The sequence below is a fragment of the Callithrix jacchus genome, chromosome X (genome assembly GCF_049354715.1).
Source record: "Callithrix jacchus isolate 240 chromosome X, calJac240_pri, whole genome shotgun sequence".
Classification (NCBI taxonomy): domain Eukaryota; kingdom Metazoa; phylum Chordata; class Mammalia; order Primates; family Cebidae; genus Callithrix; species Callithrix jacchus.
In genome coordinates this window covers 49,452,399-49,464,783 of record NC_133524.1, presented here as the reverse complement: position 1 = coordinate 49,464,783, position 12,385 = coordinate 49,452,399, and the positions used below count along the sequence as shown (strand labels likewise).

The 12,385-nt window shown below is 50.6% G+C and overlaps 2 protein-coding genes across 23 annotated transcripts; one reads left to right on the top strand and one right to left on the bottom strand.

Moving 5' to 3' along the window:
• Positions 1-34: 34 nt before the first annotated feature.
• On the bottom strand, positions 35-5,671 carry PQBP1 (polyglutamine binding protein 1). Of its 20 annotated transcripts, none has more exons than XM_054251140.1 (7): positions 5,520-5,671; positions 5,042-5,142; positions 1,552-1,663; positions 1,135-1,247; positions 658-942; positions 383-446; positions 35-250 (listed from the first exon to the last, which is right to left on the bottom strand). In XM_054251140.1, the coding sequence occupies exons 2-7, from the start codon at positions 5,106-5,108 to the stop codon at positions 94-96; spliced, it is 798 nt and encodes a 265-aa protein (XP_054107115.1). In that variant the 5' UTR covers positions 5,109-5,142; positions 5,520-5,671; the 3' UTR covers positions 35-93. The 20 variants fall into 20 exon arrangements, with proteins under 20 accessions (XP_054107115.1, XP_008987499.1, XP_078219330.1 ...); XM_008989251.4 differs by having other exon boundaries at positions 5,042-5,126; XM_078363204.1 differs by having other exon boundaries at positions 383-443; positions 5,042-5,126.
• A 158-nt stretch (positions 5,672-5,829) lies between these two features.
• Positions 5,830-11,418, top strand: TIMM17B (translocase of inner mitochondrial membrane 17B). Of its 3 annotated transcripts, none has more exons than XM_008989257.5 (6): positions 5,830-5,872; positions 6,735-6,834; positions 9,717-9,780; positions 10,603-10,731; positions 10,824-10,934; positions 11,024-11,418. In XM_008989257.5, exons 1-6 carry the CDS (start codon positions 5,847-5,849, stop codon positions 11,110-11,112), a joined length of 519 nt encoding a protein of 172 aa, XP_008987505.1. In that variant the 5' UTR covers positions 5,830-5,846; the 3' UTR covers positions 11,113-11,418. The 3 variants fall into 3 exon arrangements, with proteins under 3 accessions (XP_008987505.1, XP_078219332.1, XP_008987504.1); XM_078363206.1 differs by having other exon boundaries at positions 5,830-5,980; XM_008989256.5 differs by having other exon boundaries at positions 5,830-6,068.
• Positions 11,419-12,385: the final 967 nt, after the last annotated feature.

Sequence of the window (12,385 nt, the reverse complement as noted above, 5' to 3'; positions counted from 1 at the left end):
TGGGTTGGGCAGCCTCGAAGGAACCACTCAGGCATGGTGGGCAGCATCACCGGAAAACTTTTATTTTAACCCAGGGCTGGGAAGGCTGAAGCCTCAATCCTGCTGCTTGGTTCGGGAGGCCTCCGCATTGGCTCGGAGCACAGCCCCTGGGGATGGATACGGCCGCTGCTGGAAGAGGGGACCAGCTGCTGTTGTGTCAGCGCCGGTCTTGGCCTCATTCCGCTTGGGGAGTCCCGTTGACCACGTGCCCCTGCCGATGAAAGAGTCAGGGGGTGGGGATGGGAGATGTGGCAGACACAGCCCACCTGGTCACAATGAGGAATGGAGGAAGGAGGCAGGTGGATGGTGTCCACATATTGAGTCATGAGGGGCTGTCACTTACCGGGGGGCATCTGAGTATGAGCTAGGGTCCATGGGGTCTAACTCTTCATCCTTTCGGCTTACTGCTGTGGAAGTGGCAGGGCAGGATCTTCAATAGAGGTACCACGAGCCCCCTGATCACTGGGCCCAACCCCCCAAGAAGAAATGGAGCCCCTGGCTGCCATGGACCACAGCACCCTCCTCCAGGCCCCAGGTCCAGGCACCTTTCTGAGAGAAGGCTTCCTCGGTGTGCCCTGTGCCTTTCTGGTTTCACCAGCCCCATTCTGCCCAGCTTACCCTTCTTGCTCTTGGGGTAGGGAGCCAGCTCCTCCCGGCGATGGTGGCGCCGTTCTTTGCCCTCTTCCCGGTCAGCCTTGTCATATCCGCGGTCCCGATCCCGTTCCCTGTCTCGCTCTCTCTCTCTGTCTACCTTGTCGTAGCCACGCTCTCGATCCCTGTCAGACTTGTCGTGGCCCCGGTCTGACTTGTCATGGCCCCTGTCTGGTTTCTCATGGCCGCGGTCTGATTTATCATGGCCCCTGTCCGACTTGTCATGGCTCCGGTCCAACTTCTCTTCAGCATCTGAGGACATGAGTCTTGAAGTGACCTTCTCTTCTACCCCAGGACCCAGCAGCCTCTGCCTTCAACAACCTCCCTTGCCTGAGGCTGGGCCCACCTGGTCTCACCTGCCCCTCTGATCCACTATCATTCTACTTGGCCTCTCAGTGAAAACTGCTAAGATCACTCAAGGCCCCCTTGTACCTGCCAACTCACCTGCATTACTGTTTCTGACCTTCTTGGCAGATTTAGTGACCACAGAGTTGGGGTCATGTGGGGAGAGCCAGGATACGAGGTCTGTGTCCGCATTCCAGTAGTAAGGGAGCCCACTGTGGGGCCACAGGAGGAGAGGAGTTTCAGCACAGAAGTCCTCGCCTTAGATCCTCAACTCTTGTCTCCCCAGTCTCTGACTATACTTGCCCCATGTCAGGACCCCACAGGGAGGATCCCCAGAATCTCATCTCCTCTTCCAATCCCAGAGGAGCCAGGCCCCAGCATGCAGCAACTTGGGTCCTGCAGATACCCAACAACCCCCACCCAAGGGCCCCTCCCTTGTGTGCCCCTGTACTTCACAATCAAGGCCAGCACAGGAAGGGTGAAGTCAGAAGTCACCTCCCCCTCATCCAGGCTCACCAGGAAGGGTCGAACACTTTATACCAGCTTGGAGGTAGGCCCTCCAACCTGGTGGCCTCGTAGTCCACAGGATCATCGTCATAGTCCTCAGCAATGATCTCTTCCTCTGGTTCTGGCAGATCAAGGTGGGGAGGAGGAGAGCAGTTAGGGACCAGGGGAGTCCTCATCCTACAGAGCCTAGAGATACACACACACATTCCACACAAGCCACATGTAAAAGACACGTGTGTGTGTGTATGCCAGGAAGGATATGAAGTATCCCTCACATTCCAAATCCAACTCTCTGTATTAAGAGGGTTACAAAAAAAAAGTTTACCTAACTGTTCTGTTTCTGGGTTCAGATGATGAGTTCTATTGTTGGCCAAAGCTATCTTGTTTCAGAGTTGACAGGGATTCACCAAAAAATTTACCCTTCTCTTTTTTTTTCTTTTCTTTTTTTTTTTAAGATGGGGTTTCACCATGATGGCTAGGCTGGTCTTGAACTCCTGACCTCAGGTGATCCACCCACCTCGGCCTCCCAAAGTGCTAGGATTACAGGCGTGAGCCACCGGGCCTGGCCAAAATTTACCCTTCTCTATTCAGTTCGAGTTCAGATATGTAAAACTGTGTAATCCAAATCTATTTAGATAAAATGGGTTTCAACGGTAAAGGATTAATCTGACAATATGTTCAATCTGTTTAGCATGCGAGCTTCATGATTACAGGGTAAGTCCCGTATATTGGGTATCAGGAGTTTGGATGGCAGTGGATTTATCCAAACATTACTCTGAATCCGTTCAGTTCCTGAGGCCTGACACACACAGTAAGCCTGCAGCAGGTATCAGTCAATATCATAGAATAAAAAGATGTCCCTTAGCTCAGTGCCTGGCCCTTAGTAGGCCTATAACAGATTTCAGCTGTGGATATAATAAATAATGAAATGCATATGCCAGCAACAGCACAGTGGCTGTCACACAGCAGAACCAAAACAGATGTCAGCTATATAATCACCACTACTGTTAATAAGAGGCTGGGTGTGGTAGTTCATACCTGTGATCCCAGCACTTTGGACTAAGGTGGAGGATCACTTGAGGCCAGAAGTTCAACATGAGACCAGCCTGGTCAACACAGCGAGACCCCTGTCTCCACAAAACAAATTACCTGGGCACAATGGTACGTATATATAATCCCAACTACTCAGGAGGCTAAGGCAGGAGGATCATTTGAACCCCAGAGTTTGAGCTTGCAGTGAGCTATTACCGTGCCACTGCACTCCAGCCTGGGCAAAAGAGTGAGACCGTGTCTCAAATAAATAAATAAATAAGATACATACCATAAGGACAGGTCATTCAGTAGGCTTAAAAGAAAATCCAGCCTGGCCAACATGGTGAAACCCTGTCTCTACTAAAAAATACAAACACTAGCCAGGCACCATGGTGCGTGCCTATAGTCCCAGCTACTCAGGAGGCTGAGGCAGGAGAATTGCTTCGACCCAGGAGGCAGAGGTAGCAGTGAGCCGAGATTGGGCTACTGCACTCCAGCCTGGGTGACAGAGCGACACTCTCAAAAAAAAAAAAAAAAGGAAAATAAAATCAATGATCATTGTCAATATTATTAACCACAAGGAGGTCTATGCCTTGCATACAGTAGGCTTGTAATAGATGTCAGTTATCAATAAGGATAAGATGTATTTTTCAGTGCCACACCATAGCCTCAAATAGATGCCAGTTTTTAGTATTACTGACAATAGGGTGTGATTTGCAGCCAGAGCTCAATAAGCCTAAATGATAGATCCTCACTGAAACTGTACTTGGCACACAGGAGACAGCAGTAGAAGTTTAGCAATCCTTCCTATTAGATACTGTGTCATCACTCCCAGAGTAATCCATGGGTTTAACCTGGCATACGATAGGCCCAACATAGGCATTAGGTGGTCAGTATTGTTTTCTGGTTTTTTTGGATTTTTTTGAGACAGGGTCTCCATGTGTCACCAAGGCTGAAGTGCAGTGGCACAATCTCGGCTCACTGCAGCCTCGACATCATCCCAGGCTCAAGCAATCCTCTCACCTCAGCCTCCCAAATAGCTGAGACTACAGGCACGCACCACAACACACAGCTAATTTGTGCATTTTTTGTAGAGATGGGGTTTCGCCTTGTTGCTCAGGCTGGTCTTGAACCCCTAAACTCAAGTGAGCCACCACGCCCAGCCAGTCAGTTTTGTTAAGAATGAAATATCCGTGGGATGTGGTGGCTCACGCCTGTAATCCCAGCACTCTGGGAGATCGATGGGGGGTGGATCACCTGAGGTCAAGAGTTTGAGACCAGGTTGGCCAACATGGTGAAATCCTGTCTCTACTGTAAATACAAAAATCAGCCGGGTGTGGCTGGGCGCCGTGGCTCATGCCTGTAATCCTAGCACTTTGGGAGGCTGAGGCAGGTGGATTACTTGAGCTCAGGAGTTTGAGACCAGCCTGGGCAACACAGTGAAACCCCGCCTCTACTAGAAATATAAAGAATTAGCCAGGCATGGCAGCGTATGCCTGTAGTCCCAGCTACTAGAGAGGCTGAGACAGGAGAATTGCTTGAACTGGTGAGGCAGAGGTTGCAGTAAGCCAAGATAGCACCACTGCATTCCAGCCTCTGCAACAGAGCAAGACTCTGCCCGAAAAAAAAAAAAAAAAAAAAAAATCAGCCAGGTGTGATGCCACATGCCTATAATGCCAGCTACTTGGGAAGCTGAGGCAGGAAAATCATGAACCTGGGAGGCAGAGGTTGCAGTGAGCCTAGATCGTGCCACTGCACTCCAGCCTGGGCAACAGAGCGAGACTCTGTCTCAAAAAAAAAAAAATCGCTGGGTATGGTGGTATGCCTGCAGTCCCAGCTACTTGAGAGGCTAAGGCATGAGAATCACGCTTGAACCCGGAAGGGGAGGTTGCAGTGAGCCAAGATGGTGCCACTGTATTCCAGCCTGGGCGCAGAGCGAGACTCCGTCTCCAAAAAACAAAATCAGCTGGGTGTAGTGGCACACGCCTATAATGGCAGCTACTCAGGAAGCTGAGGTAGGAGAATCACTTAAACCTGGGAGGCAGAAGTTGCAGTGAGCCTAGATTGCGCCACTGCACTCCAACCTGGGCGACAGAGCCAGACTCCGTCTCAAAAAAAAAAAAAAATTGCCAGGTGTGGTGGGGCGTGCCTATAGATTCAAGGAGAATCGCTTGAACCTGGAAGGCAGAGGTTGCAGTGATCAGAGATCATGCCACTGCACTCCAGCCTGGGCACAGAGCGAGACTCGATCTTTAAAAAAAAAAAAAAACCTATTCCCCCAACCCCCTCTACTTGAGATATGGTAGGGATGGACGTGAGGAATCCACATCGTTAACAACGAAAAATGCCTGCCACCCCATTGCTTAGTGCACAGTTGGTCCACTCTAGGTATCAAGCATCAATATCAACAACAAAAGTGCCGGTGGAGGCTGGAACGTGTAGGACCATCTGCTTTTAGCTGTCTCACCAGGCTCCAGATGTTTGAGGATGCCTCTCTTGGCCAAACGGGTCTGCAGCGCAACAGGCAGCGGCATACCTGGTAGCAGACAGACCTAAGAACAGGACAAACTGACAAGCAGCTCAGATAAAGATTCATATCTGGATCCCGTAAACAAGCGCCTCCCCTCAACATGTACACATCTGACTCCCATCTATTCAACTGAAACAGTAGTTGGGTGGACAGAACATACACACTACAAGATGTAAGAGATAGGTGGCAATATCACCAAAACTCTCACCAACTCTGTCCCGAAACAGGGTGCTCCAGGACCCAGTTCCTCTCCCAGGCCCAGGCTCCGCCCACCGCCTAAGAAGCGCGGCTACCCCGCACCCCAGAAATGGGCTCATCCAGCGTCCCCCAAAGATCGCCGGGTGGGAGAAACCAAAGCGCTGGGATGGGGGAGCAGAGGGCAGCACTTCCTCCAGCTCCAAAAGAATGCACCCACCCCAACGTTACCAATACAGTCGTGCAGGTAGTGGAAGGCTGTCACACCGGCCGTCTCTCTCGTGTCGCCGCTACGCTACCTGGGACCACACGACTCTCTTCCCAAAGCACAGAATGAGGTCTTCTCTCCCCGAGCTTGAAGGTAACTGGACTACGCTAAAGAGGCAGTGAGCAAATGGCGCAAATTCGATTGGCCAATGAGAGTGTGTCCTTGGTGTGACGTCTGCGTAGCAACCCAATCGCTGTCCGGTAATAGGCGGAAAGCTCGGACGCCAAGGTGCGTCAACACTGGGGGCATGGCCTGACTGCGCGGCCAGACGCCAGCGCCATGGAGGAGTACGCTCGGGAGCCTTGGTACGGCGATGGGCACTGGCATCGGGACTGTTGCTGCGACGCCAAGGCCAGCCGTGGGGGTCGGGCGGGGGAGGCGTCGGCCGCACAGAACCATGTACCAGACTCGGGGTACTCTTAACGTATCTCCCACTCCCCCAACTTGGTTCCTGTCACTCGGGCTCCGTTATGAGGGGCCACAACCGTCTCCGCTCAGAAGGTGCGGCGGAGGCCGAACCACGCCACGTTTTCTTGACTTCGTAATCTACTACCTGTTTGTTAACGAAAAACACGTTGGTCGAATCCATCCCCGCTGGGGGTGGTACGGGGTTGAACGGAAATCCCCAGAGTTGCCGCGGGTGGTTTTTCCCAGGTCGCCTTTGTTAGTGGGGGCGGGGCACGGATGAGCCTATTGAAGGCCAGTGGGGGCGGTGGATCCTCCCCGCGTTCGCTCTTGGTTTTTCCCAGTTGTACTGGATTGAAAAGGGGCGGGGCTTGATTGGACGGTCTCACCGTCGGAGAAGGGGTGTGAGGCGGTCCTGCTTTGCTGATGATCTGTCTTGGTTCGTTAACACGCCTATTTCGCTTATTGAAACGTCAGCTCTTTGCGTGTGCCAATTCATTTAATCTTTGAGCACAGTAAAGCAGTTGGCCGATTCCTTGGTTGGTAGACAGGGCGAAGACTAATATTTCTCCCCCTTTGCCCTATTTCTCGCTTTAATGCAGGGGGAACTGACAGGACTAGCTCCTTATTATCTGAAGTGTTTGTTCCTACTTAGGCACTTCCCATTCTGGTGACTAGGTTTCTCCCAGTTAGAAAAGAATCCTTGTGACAGGGCCTAGGGGAGGGCTCACAATAACCCCGTCCTTCCCTTCCTGCTTGCAGCCCATGGCGAATTGTGGATGATTGCGGAGGAGCCTTCACTATGGGTGTCATCGGTGGTGGAGTCTTCCAGGCCATCAAGGGTTTCCGCAATGCCCCTGTTGTGAGTCCAGACCTTCCTTGCGTTGGTGTGGGATCAGCTGTCTTGCCCACAAGGGATGTTGCTCTGAAAACTGCTTGGAGCTGTCAGTCACATGTACTTTTTCATTCTGGTGCCCACTCACCTACTGTGTGCCAAGCCTGACTCCTATATCTGGGATTTTGTAGGGATTGCAAACATGACCTCTGTCCTCCACCCTCCACCCCATCCAACTGAAGCTCCTCTGTGGAAATGCTGTGTTGTTCAAAGAGTCATTACCAAATCTTAAATGTGCGTGCAAAGCTAAACAGATTTTTTTTTTTGAGACAGTCTCTCCCTATAACTCGATCAAGACAGTTAAAGGTGAGCCAAAAAAAAGAAAAGAAAGGAGACGGAATCTCGCTGTGTCACCTAGGCTAGAGTGCAGAGGCACGATTTTGGCTCACTGCAACCTCCGCCTCCCAGGTTCAAGTGATTCTCCTGTTTCAGCCTCCCGAGTAGCTGGGATTACAGGCAGGTGCCACCACACCTGGCAAATTTTTGTATGTTTAGTAGAGACAGGGTTTCACTATGTTGTCCAGGCTCGTCTCGAACTCCAGACCTCAGGTGATTCACCTGCCTCGGCCTCCCCAAGTGCTGGGATTACAGGAGTGAGCCACTGCACCCAGCCAAGTTTTTTTTTTTTTTTTTTGAGGTGAGGTCTTGTTCTGTTGCCCAGGCTGGAGTGCAGTGGCACTACAGCCTCTGCCTCCTGGGTTCAAGCAATTCTCCTGCCTCAGCCTCTTGAGTAGCTGGGATTACAGGCACCTGCCACCATGCCTGCCTAATTTTTGTGTTTTTAGTAGAGACCGGGTTTTTACCATATTGATGAGGCTGGTCTCGAACTCCTGACCTCATGATCCACCTGCCTAGTGGGCCTCCCAAAGTGCTGAGATTATAGTGCTGTGATCACACCACTGCACCCAGCCTTTTTTTTTTTTTTTTTAATTTGAGACAGCATCTTGCCCTTTCTCCCAGGCTGGAGTATAGTGGTGCGATCACAGTTACTACAACCTCCATCTCCCAGGCTCAAGTGATCCTCCCACTTCAGCCTCCCAAGTAGCTGGGACCACTGGACTGTGCCACCACACCCAGCTAATTTTTTTTTTTTTAGAGATGGGGTTTCAAGATGTTGCTTAGGATGCTCTCTAACTCCTGAGCTCAAGTGATCCACCCACCTCAGCCTCCCGGAGTGCTGGGATTACAGGCAGTACTAGAGGCAGATTCTGGCTCAGAAACCTGGATAGAGGAAAATGACAGGAATTAATTGCCAGAGGGAAGACAGCCTTAAAGTTGAGATAATTTTTTTAACGTATTTCTTTTTCTCTGATGTCGGGGTCCGGCACGTCTGCCTGGGGACTACCGACCCGCAGGAGTCCCCAAGACCGCCAACGTAGATGTCTCGTTCAACCTGAGGGAGAGAGTGCGGGAAAGTGAAAGAAAATAGAAAAGTGGAGTCTGGAGGGCTGGCTTAGGCTATGTCCAAGCAGCAATTTTATTTTTGCAATACATTTCATGATATACTTTTCTGAAGCCAAAGTTGTTTACACCAGATCAACGTACTTAAGTTACAGTAAGCAAGTTACGCCCACTAAGTTACGCCCAGTAAGTAAGTTAATCCCATTAAGTAGGTTACGCCCAGTAAGTAGGTTACTTTCAGTAATTAGGTTACGCCCAATAGATCAATGTAAGTAAGTTACAGTCATGCCCAGTAAGCTATGGGAAGTAAGTTACAGTTACACCCAGTAAGTTATGGTAAGTAAGTTACCAAGTGTAAATACTTAAGTTAATATTTTACAATGAAGGTAACAAGGGTCCAAAATGAACACAATCAAGCAATAAACCATAAGGAGCCGAAAGTGGACACATTGACTCCCAAGTCCTCATATCCATAAAGTAATGTCTGTTAACTATTTAGAATAACATAGTCCCTCTCTCAGTTCCTGCTTTCCCTCAGCTCGACTCCCCCAACCGGGGATCTGTGTCCGGGCTCAAGCTTACCGTATGGCGAGGCCCGTTTCCCAGGGGCCTCACACGGGAGCGATCCCCACAGATTCCCTCACTCTGACCACCTCCCTTCCCAGAAGATTGAAAATGCTGTGGCTTTAATGCCATCTATTTGCCAAGTTCTCTGCAATTTACATATGTAGCCCCATCCCTCCCCTAGATTCCTGGAACTCTCCTTCCTGGATCTTTGGCCAAGTTTCTCATCATCAAGGTCTCAGCATGAATTCCCCCCCTTCAAGAGGCCTTTCCTGACACCTCAGCCCCAATCCTATTTCTTCATGGTGTTTTTGCTAAAGTGCAGATTGCTGTTTGAAGCTCCCTTGTTTATCTACCCTTGCCTCAGGATCTGTGTCTCCCACTGTTAATGTGACCTCTGAGAGGGCAGGGAGCAGATCTACCTTGTTCGTGGCTGTATCCCTGTATATGGCATGGTGCCTGGCACATGGCACATATAGTTAGGTACTTGTTTTTTTTGTTTTTTGTTTTTTGTTTTTTTTTTTAGAGACGAGGTTTCACCATGTTGGCCAGGATGGTCTCAATCTCCTGACCTCGTGATCTGCCTGCCTCAGCCTCCCAAATTGCTGGGATTACAGTCGTGAGCCACTGTGCCCAGCGGCGGTACTTGTTAATCATTTACTGAATGAATGAACAAATATATGAATGAATTAGTACTTGTCAACTCAGCTCTGAGAACATCCATTTTGGGGCACTCTCCACACCCCTAGTTCTTGGCCACTTCTCCACATCTCTATGGCTGATACCTCTAACAGATCTCCCATCTTCTTCCCTCTTTTAAAAGCTGGAAACCCATCTGCCAGTGGCTTCAGCCCTGCTCTGACTCCCTTTCTTCCTTTCCCCAGGGAATTCGGCACCGGTTGAGAGGTAGTGCCAACGCTGTGAGGATCCGAGCCCCCCAGATTGGAGGTGAGGGGCTTGGGGATATAGATATAGGAGATGTCTTGGCAAAGATGAGAGTGGTTGATCCTTCAGGTCTAGGCTTCAAGTTGGGGGTTCAGATTCTAGCCCCTGCCAGAGACTTTCCAGGGTTGTGTTGTTTTCTAACAATTGAATATGGAGGGGAAGAAAGTGGGTTCTGGAGTTTAAATTTAGGTCCTGACTCTTCCCTGCCATGTGACCTTGGGCTAGTGGCTTAACCTCTCTGAACCTCACCTGTTCTATGGGGGTGGTGATAACAGTAACCACCTTATCAGTAGTTTTGTAGTTTATGTAATTTACATACTACTAAGTGCTTGTTGCTATGCTAAACATTTTAATAACATTAACTAATTTAAAATTGCAGAAGTCAACACAGTACCTCAAACAGGTCCTGGCACACAGTAAGCCCTCAGTAAACATTTTAACTGATTAATTTTAACATCAATTAACTGGCTTTTCTAACCTATTTTCTTCTCACTGAAACCCAAATCAGAATTCCAACTCTGTGTGGTGATTATGAAGATCAAAATTGCTCTGTTAAAGGCTATATGAAGATATATCTGCTTGTAAACATTTGTCAGCTCCCCATAAAGGTGAAGGGAATGTCGATGGTGATTATAGATGACTTGAAGTGGGAGCTCCCCACAGGATGGGGACAGATAGGAAATACTCTCTGGGGATTTGCTATCTGCCTTTGTGTCTGGGTTTTTTTTCCCTGTTCTTGGCCGAAGCATTCAGGCCTTGGAAGCCCCCTGAGATGTGAATTCTTGGGATTTCCCAGGAACTAATTAGGCCTTGTTCCCACTACAGGTAGCTTTGCAGTGTGGGGGGGACTGTTCTCCACCATCGACTGTGGCCTGGTGCGGCTTCGGGGCAAGGAGGATCCCTGGAACTCTATCACCAGTGGAGCATTGACCGGGGCTGTGCTGGCTGCCCGCAGTGAGTGCCCCCTGGCCCTGGCCCTGACCCCAGCCTCTTCCACCCTGTTCTGCCTGCCCTCACCTCTGTTTCTCTGCCCCCAACTCCCCCAGGTGGTCCATTGGCCATGATGGGCTCAGCAATGATGGGGGGCATCCTGTTGGCCCTCATCGAGGGTGTTGGCATCCTCCTCACTCGCTACACGGCCCAGCAGTTCCGAAATGGTGAGTACCTGGTAGATGGTGGTGAGGGGAGTGGGAAATGCTCCACTTGGCCTCTTCCACTCATCCTTACCGGATTCTCCCCTCTCCAGCACCCCCATTCCTGGAGGACCCCAGCCAGCTGCCCCCTAAGGATGGCACCCCACCCCCAGGCTATCCCAGCTATCAGCAGTACCACTGAGGAAGCCACTGCCACCATGGGAGCTGCTTCTCAGTTCCCTCCCCGATGATCTACCTCGAAGGGAGGGCTGGCTCCCAGTTAGCCCTGGGACCCTCCAGAGAGGGCTTCTACTCTGCTCCCTAGTCCCAGGGTGGGGATGGGGCACCCCAGCTGCCCTGACAGATGGGTCCCCCTTTTTCTCTCTCAGGGCACCCCAGCCCCACACTCACTGTACCAAGTTCTCACCCCAGCTCCTTTGTGTGGCACCCCAATAAGTATTTAAAGCCCGTTTTGAAAAAAAAATAATAAAGTCCGTTTTGAAATGCCTATGTGTGGACTCCTTGAGCTGCCTATGGGGCCCCTCCATAGGACAAGGAGCAGAGCTTGCTTAAGGGACTCAGAAGCCCCAGACTTGGAGACCCACAGCAAGTGGGCTCTAGTAAATGTCTATGGGATGAATGAACAGGAAGGGAGATTGAAGATGTGAATTAGGGACATGAATAAGGTTGTCTGGGGCCAGGTGATGGGTCTGTCAGAGGAACAAGCCTGGGAAAGAAGGGAGTGAACACCAGGATTGCTGGGGGTGGGGGTGGTTCTGGATGTTGTGCCCCTGACCCCATCCACACACACACACCCCAGTACCCCTGACCCCTGCTCCACAAGCCCCCATCTCCGAGGCTGGGAAATGTGGCCTCACCAGAGTCCTTTCTTTCTGGATGCTCAGCACAGCATTTGTAAAGGTGATTCCCCTCCCTCTGTGTGGCCTCAGGGTGGATCTGGGATGGAAGGAGGGGCCGGGAGACTAGCTCCCTCAAGGTGGCCTGGTCTTTGTTTTGTTGTTGCTGTTTTGAGATGTTCTCTGTTGCCCAGGATGTAGTAGTAGTGGCATGAGCTCGGCTCACTGCAACTTCCACCTCCTGGGTTCAAGTGATTCTCCTTTCTCAGCATCCCAAGTAGCTGGGATTACAGGCGTACACCACCAAGCCCAGCTAAGTTTTTGCATTTTTAGTAGAGATGGGGTTTCACCATGTAGGCCAGGCTGGTCTCAAACTCCTGACCTCAGGTGATCTGCCCGCTCAGCCTCCCAAAGTGTTGGGATTACAGGTGTTGGGGGGGGTGCAGGAGACCAGTTTGACCAGGTCAAGTGTTTTTAAAGGGTAACCACAAAATAACCAGAAATCAGTTTTCATTTTGGGATGAGGGAGCTAGGACATTTTTTTGAGTGGACATGGGTTCTCCCGCCAAAACTGACTTCTGCACAAACCTCTACATGGGTGGGGCAAACACTGCCTTC